The sequence below is a fragment of the Fukomys damarensis genome, unplaced genomic scaffold (assembly GCF_012274545.1).
Source record: "Fukomys damarensis isolate Sample0158 unplaced genomic scaffold, DMR_v1.0_HiC HiC_scaffold_2, whole genome shotgun sequence".
NCBI classification, from domain to species: Eukaryota; Metazoa; Chordata; class Mammalia; order Rodentia; family Bathyergidae; genus Fukomys; species Fukomys damarensis.
In genome coordinates this window covers 3,151,585-3,159,085 of record NW_022900914.1, presented here as the reverse complement: position 1 = coordinate 3,159,085, position 7,501 = coordinate 3,151,585, and the positions used below count along the sequence as shown (strand labels likewise).

General features: G+C 55.1%; 1 protein-coding gene across 1 annotated transcript in view; it reads left to right on the top strand.

The window, feature by feature from the left end:
- The first annotated feature begins 94 nt into the window (after positions 1–94).
- Apob (apolipoprotein B) overlaps positions 95–7,501 on the top strand; it is a 41,420-nt gene continuing 34,013 nt past the window's right edge. Inside the window, exons 1-7 of the mRNA XM_033762857.1 lie at positions 95–267; positions 647–884; positions 1,833–1,978; positions 3,350–3,503; positions 4,415–4,570; positions 5,811–5,935; positions 6,556–6,641. Coding sequence (XP_033618748.1) covers positions 95–267; positions 647–884; positions 1,833–1,978; positions 3,350–3,503; positions 4,415–4,570; positions 5,811–5,935; positions 6,556–6,641 — 1,078 coding nt within the window. The remainder of the gene's footprint in view (positions 268–646; positions 885–1,832; positions 1,979–3,349; positions 3,504–4,414; positions 4,571–5,810; positions 5,936–6,555; positions 6,642–7,501) is intronic.

Below are 7,501 nucleotides of genomic sequence, written 5' to 3'. Positions count from 1 at the left end.
AGGGTGGGGACGGGGGACCTGTCCCCTGCGCTCGGAGACAGAGTGTCCTGTTTACCGGAGACTAATCACCGATTCAGTTTGTGCAGATGAGGAAATGCCGACTTTAACCTTTGTGCAGAAGCCCAGACCCGCGGTGGGGTGTTTACCTGACCCGCGGGGGTCAGAGGCTGCGGACCCAGCCAGCCGGAGGGGACCGGCGGCCTCCGGCGGGGCGGCACTGCCCTCTCGTGGCCAATCGGCGCCACTACATCGGGCTCGTGACCACATGTTCTTTTGCTCCTGTTCACAAAATTCCTCCCAAGCAATTAGAATCCTCCAGAAATTTCTTCTTGAGGGCCTTTCAACTCAACCAACTATCTTTCATGCCTAATGAACGGGTATCTCCTAGAATCGAAACAGAATAGTGGCATTTTAAAGCTGAGAAAGCAATAGGAACAGCACTAGCCCTGCGCTGATGATGTCAGCCCTCGGTGTTCAAAGGTTTCCGGGGTAGACTTTGGGAACCCGGTGATTGGGGACTTGAAAACCTCCTCTAAAACCTCCTCAGATGATATATTTAAGGAATCCTAATTAACTAGACAGCAGTCCCAGCAAAAGCATAACTGAAGAGTTAAATCTACAAAGGAAAATTAAATGTAATGTAAAGTCAATTAAAAGAGTTGGAACTCAATACCGTTTTCCATTGCCCACGCCACCTCCCCTCTCGGCCCACCACTGACCGCCTGGGAGAGCTATTTCTCCTCCTGGCTGACTTACTTCTGGTTTTAGAAGAGGCAACCCGATTCAAGCCCCTCCGGAAGTATGTGTACAGCTATGAGGCAGAGAGCTCCAGCGGCGTCCCTGGAACCGCAGACTCCAGAAGCGCCACCAGGATCGGCTGCAAGGTAAGGAGGACGGGCGTGTCCTGCCCGGCCCTCTCCAGCAGGTCTGGCCCCAGCTTTCCAGGGTCTCAAGGTGCCAGCCGGGCCCCTCCGGGTGTAAGGCAACCCCTTGGCTAGGAAGCTGCCTGCCTCAGAAAACTTAGCAGCCCTGAGGGTTTTCTCATCAACTCCCGGGGCGGACTGTGTGGCCGAGATTTCAGCGGAGGAGGACATAGATTTGCACTTGAGAGAGGCGCGGGCATCTCGGAAAAGCCCCTTGCAGTGCAGTGTCTGTGACCTGAGTCAGACAGAATGTACCGCTGCAAACGAACAGGGGAAGACAAGATTTAGACGTGCAGTTAGTTCTTAATGAAGCTTCCTCTCTGTTGAGACTGGCTCAACTCCCACCTGCACACCTATGGGGCAGGAGGCTGAAGGGAAGCGGCGCTGAGAAGGGCCCTTTTCTATCAAGGCCCATCGCTCTTGTCTTGCTGTCAGATAAGGTCGATGTGGCTCCAGTGGACTCAACAGGTTTTGGGCAACTTTAAGGGAAATTTGCTGTTGCGAACAGTGACGGCCATCTTCCTCTTCTTTTCCCTGAACTCCCTCTCCCGGCCTGCGGCTCTTCTGAACACGCCGCACTCTTCAGGCGCGTCAGCTCTTGATGCCTCAAAGGGTCTGTCCCCTAGATTTGGGGAGCCCTGTGACTTGGTCGTTGACGGCCTGCTCTCTAGGGACCCTAATTCAGAAAATTGTTGCCCGGGAGGAGGAAAAGACCAAACTGGGACAAGGCCTAGGGTGATGCCCGGAGACCCACGAGGTGGGTCTGGGGTACATGTGGTGCTGGGGACCAGGCCATGACCTTCTCCAGCGGTGCTGCCTTCGGCTCTAGATTAAAGACGAGGCCCTGGGCCGTGGGGATGGCTCTGCTCTCGATGGAGAACCGTGGTGTTTGCCCACCTTCGTCCTCAGGTTGAGCTGGAGGTTCCCCAGCTCTGCAGCTTCGTCCTGAAGACCAGCCAGTGTACCCTGAAAGAGGTGTATGGCTTCAACCCTGAGGGCAAGGCCTTGCTGAAGAAGACCAAGAATTCTGAGGATTTTGCTGCTGCCATGTCCAAGTAAGGCCTGGGCTTGCGGGGCCTTGGTTGTGTTGCACATGGTGGGGGTGCCGGTGAGTGTACATGGAGGAGCGAATGTGTGTTCCTGTTAGCCGTGCCTGAGAGTATGAGCATTTGTATTCTGTTCTCCCTGTGGATGGGGAACTGCAGAGATTTCCTGAGTATCACAAGGGAGGAAACGTTGTTTATTGGCCCCTAGTGAAGTTCCCTTCATTATCATTTACCTGTGCTTCCGAAAGATCTCATGCTTTTAAACTCACAGAGGCAATAGAGCAGATAGTCTGGCCAGAGTGTGTTCTTCCTTTAAGGAGCTGGGTCCTCAGCGCAGTCCTGGCAGTGCTTACCGCTGTGGCCACCTCCTGGAGTCACAGGGCTGAGGCGACCCCTGCCCCAGGCTGGATGCCGGTGCTGCCCTTCATGGCCTGCGTCTCTCTGGCATCTCAGGGCTCAGTCGTTAAATGTTGCCGGCGTCTCGCTGCCCCTCCTGCTTCTGGTGTAGGAAGCACTAAGCATCCACACGGACGTGAGGCCGTTAGCGTGCGGCATCGGGAACCCATCGTCTTTCTGTGTCGAAGACTTCCGAGTGACGTATGAGAAGAAGCTCAGACTCATTAGCAGCTGAGATGTGCACCTAAATCGGTGTCACAAAGGACAGTCCCACCCCACACCCGGCTCGCCGGAGGGAAGTGTATCCTGTGCGCTGCTGCAGGAACCGGGAGCCAGGAGGCCACGTCCGCCCTGGCTGGAATCACGCACGGTCTCCGACGAAGCAGTCCAGCCTCCAGGGCTCCAGGCCAGGAAAGTGGAAGCAGGTTCACCCGGGCGTTTATTCGGTATTGTCTGCGTAGCAGTAGAGTCCAGAAAGCAACTGTAACTGCCATGGCATGAAGCCGTGTTGGAGAAACTACTTAACCGCAGTATGAAATGTACACTGACTTTCAAAAGAGCTGCACCCAGTGACTCGCGACGGTCACCGAGAATAATCAAATGGGGAAAGCAAGCTGAAGAAACTACGTCACCAGTGTCATTGGAACAAAACAAACAGTGACGTCTGGGTTTGTGCCCACACGGGTCTATCTACCCAGGAGCCTGTGGGCGTGGAGAGAGACAGGCAGCGACATCCACAGGGTCCAGGCGGCAGTGAGGGCAGGGAAGAGGCTGGGTGGGCAGCGGAGAAGGGCTGGGTGAGCTGCACAAAAAGGAAAAAGAAACAAAAGAGGCCCAGTGCCGCCTCCACTGGTGTAATCTCCTGGAAGTGTGTGGGTATTTGTGTTTGAAGTGCTGTGAAAAGAACGGTTGTGAGAGGGCCTGTGCGAGCACCCACTTGCTCCCGCCCAGCAGGCCCCCCTTTACATGCTCTCTCCGGCACAGGTATGAGCTCAGGCTGGCTGTACCTGAAGGGAAGCAAGTTGTCCTCTACCCAGCGGACAAGGAGCCCAAACACATCCTGAACATCAAGAGGGGCATGGTCTCTGCTCTCCTGGTTCCCCCGGAGACAGAAGAGGCCGAGCGAGAGCTGTTCCTGGTGAGAATTTAGAAAGCTGAGGGCAGCGCCCTGGCCCCTTCTCTTCGCTGTCTGACGCCAGTGCCCTGGGTGTAAAGTGGATCCTGGGCTCCACTGAACTGGAGAGAAACACCAGGGCTCTCCGCTCCTCTGTCCTTTGGGCTCACTGTCAGATCAGCTGAGCAGGTTACACATGTTGGGTCTAAATGTTTTCTTAGCAGTTTTAACTTGTATTAGCACATAGTGAAAAAAAAAAGTACAAAAAGGGATAGGCCAGAGATTTAGCTCAGGGGTTCCGGCGCCTGCCTCGCAAGTGCAAGGATTCGAGTTTGATCCCTGGTACCAAAAAAAAAAAAAAAAGAAACTTGTAGTAGCACATAGTGGTTACGTCTTCATGGGGAGCTGCTCCGTGGACATAACAACCTTCATTTCTTTCATGCTGTTCCCCTCCCTTACCCCGCTCCCTCCATTTCTTGGTCACCTTCCCATTTGCAAAAGATCTATCTCCCTGTTTCGTACTGTCTGCCTTTTATTTTGCTCTTTGTTTAATTCCCCCAGTTACTAGGGAATTTGACCACTCCACCTGTCTTTCTTTGACCGCCCCCCACGATTCATACACTGCAGCACAGTAAGGCCTGTGAGTATTTTATATACCAAAAAGACTGGGACATGTTGCCAGCTTCTCGAAAGACTTCAGGTCCAGCCATAGACTTCACTCCTGCAGTCTCTTTGGGACCCTGACTGTGCTGGGAGTTATGTCCTGTGCTGTGTCTGACACAGAGATGCACTGTGGCTGCCAGGCCCCAGAAATGCCGCCTCTGCTCACAAGGAGACAAAGTCCCTCCCACAGCTATGCTGCGGGCCTTGCTCTTTCCGGCCTCTCCCCGGCATCTCTGATGCTCTGTCTTTGACTTTGTCTTCTGTCTCTGCAGGATACTGTGTATGGAAACTGCTCCACACACGTCACGGTGAAGACGAGGAAGGGGAGTGTGGCCACAGAAATGTCCACAGACAGAAACCTGCGGCAGTGTTCCGGCTTCCAGCCTGTCAGCGCAGGTGCCAGCCCCCTGGCCCTCATCAGAGGCCTGGTGAGTCCCCACCACCCCGTGTGTGCACAGTGGCAGCCTCTCAAGGAGAATTCTGGGGCAGCCCAGCTAGCAGGGACTTGGAGAACAGTCTTCCTGGCTTGCTTTTCACGTAGACTGAGGGCACAACACAGGCCCAGACTCAGGAAGAAATACCAAAGCTGATTATTAATCGCGCCAGGACTACAGTCAGGCTCCCGACTGCCAGCCCAGAGCTTGGGCCTTCCTATGGGCCTCTGTCATGGTACCCAGCCGTCTGCAATGAGAGCAGTGACTGTCCATCCCTGAGGAGACAAAGCCACCGCTGTTCCTGCCTGTTAAAGGCTGGCTGTCCTGAGCATTGGCCTCCAAGGAAGTCCCAAGACCTGTGTTCTCTCCTCTCTCTCATCCATAAAATGATGAGGCTGAGAAATGTCCCAAATCCACGTCCCAAGTGTGACTATGACCAAAGCCAGGCCCTTGGCCTCCTGCCCAGGCTGCCCTCCCAGTTCTAACCTCCTCTGCTGCTAGCAGGGTCGTGTGGAGTGGCATTTCTGCTTTTGCTTGGCCCCTTGTGACACCTTCTGGGACAGATTGGCTCAGTGAACGTGGCAGACTTGAGCAATCGCCAGCGCTAGCAGTGTTCGGGGTCACTGTCCTCAGTGGTGGGGTCTGAGGACCACAGAGCCACAGGCGGAAGAGGCCAGGGCACTGGCTTGGGGTCTTTTCTGAGCACCTGCTTCATGCTTATCCCCTTTCTGGGAGCCCTGGGGGAGGAAGAGCAGGAAGTGGGCCACTTCCAGGCTAATGCAGCCCTGGGTTCATCCCATGTGCACTGAGGGCAATGCCGGGCCCCAGGGACCGGTCACCTGGGCAGTGTGGTGAGCAGCGCCGCCTCTGACTGCGAAGGCCAAAGCGGCTCTCACACGCTTTATTTGGAAAAGTCACAGAGGATGGGGAGACGAACCTGAAGCAGGCGTAGGAAGCTCACCCAGCAGAGAGCTGGAAGGACAGACTTCTGGGCAGAGAAGCCCTAGGAAGTACAGCTCGTGAGCGTCTGTGTGTGGGTGTGAGGAGTGGTGCAGGACACGAGCGGTGCGTGTGGTGCGAGAGACGGGTCTGCAGTGGCACATGTTGACCTGCCTCCTCCCCATCTCCAAGCCGTGTCCAGTTTCATCTCGCAGTGTGGGCCCCCCAGCCCCTCCCGCCCTGAAGGCTTGTGCCCTGGAGACACATCAAAGCACTGTTTTCCTGCCCTTCCCAGGCCCGCCCCTTGTCCACTCTGATCAGCAGCAGCCAGTCCTGCCAGTACAGCCTGGATCCCAAGAGGAAGCATGTGTCAGAGGCCACCTGCAAGGAGCAGCACCTGTTCCTGCCTTTCTCCTACAAGTAGGTCCCCACTGCTCCTCGGTCCTCGTCTCCCGGTTCACGTGGGACGGTGCTTCTCCGGTGCCCCGGTCGGGCCAGGCCGTGCCTGGGAGGGCGTTTTGTGGGGGTACAAAGCAGATCACTTCTGTGTCCCCCTTTCCAAGCTAAGAGGCAACTTGGCGGAAAAGTCCTAGGCATGTGAAACAACTTGACACCGACAGAAGACATCCTAGATTTGCATTTTAAGGGCTGAGGATCCAGAAAGGCAGGGGAGCATTGCGGGTGCCCTGGTCAGAAGTAGCTTCAGGGAAGGTTTTGACTGGAGATTTCCACACCAAAACCCACTTTGGAAACTGACAGTTAAGCAGTCTCCACTGCCTGACTGCTGTGTTCTTGGCACCGTGCTGTGGGAGGCACAAAAGAATTTCAAAGCACAGTATTTGTTCATCTCAATCCTGTGGGCATTCTAGGCTGCTGTTGGGTATAAAGTATATTTATCTTTCTGGTGGGCTTTGACTAGCTATTTTTAGGGGATTGTGCATGGCTGGATTTAATTATGCTGCCACGATGTGGGCAGAAGTAGAGACGAGGAACTGACGGAAAGGGCTTGTCTGCGGCGTGACGTGCTCCCTTGTTCCCAGGAATAAGTACGGAATGATGACCCAGGTTACGCAGACTTGGAAACTCGAAGACACTCCTAAGACCAACAGCCGCTTCTTTGGTGAAGGTGAGAGTTGCTCTACGTGCTGGGAGGGCAGCCGTGGCTTAGCGCTCGGCTGGGCAGTCAGATGGCTGCTGGCTGGCAGTGAAGTGGACTGTGGTGTTCTGTCCACCGAGCTCCCAGTGGGGAGAAAGCAAATCTGTGTCCCAAGGTCACAGGGAGAAGTTTCCAGTGCTACTTGGGTTTGCACAGGTAGGAAATTGGAAGGCTGTGTACTGCGATGCCTTTGGTAGAACTGGCTCCCTCGCACAAGCTGGCAAGGCTTAGGGCCCTCCTGCAGGAGTCAGAAGTGGGAAAGGACCCCCAGGGGCGGGCCACTAGTAATTCAAAGAATTGATCTTTAGAGGTAAAAGGAACTCTCCTTCTTTACCCACAATTGTACTATATTTAAATCCGTCAAAACTCTCTGTCCAGACTTCATTGCTCTCTCTTCAGAGAGCCTCTGGGGTCAGGCAGTAGATGCCTATGCCTTTATGTGGGGTTCTGCACAGGAGAAAATGACACATGGGGAGCTTAGAGATGTGGCCACGGCCCCAGAATCTCACAGGGGCGCAAGTGAGCCAGGTCTGATGGGAGCCAGGCCTGCTCTCGGCCCACCCTCTCCTGCTGGCCCTCATCCTTCCCCTAGCACAGGTCAGAGCAGGGTGACGGCGATGCACAGGGTCTCCCTGCCCCGCGAGCTGCTGGGAGGCTCAGTCGGAAGAACCTATGGTGAGGACCACGGAGTCTGAGTCTCCTCACAGATGTCCCCGCAGAAGGTCATCTGATACCAGATTCCAAGAGCCTGCGTTCAATCCCAGACTCACCTCCCAGGCCCAGGGGGTTCGTGGGTAACAACTTTCAAAGTACATCACTCACCTCTGGGT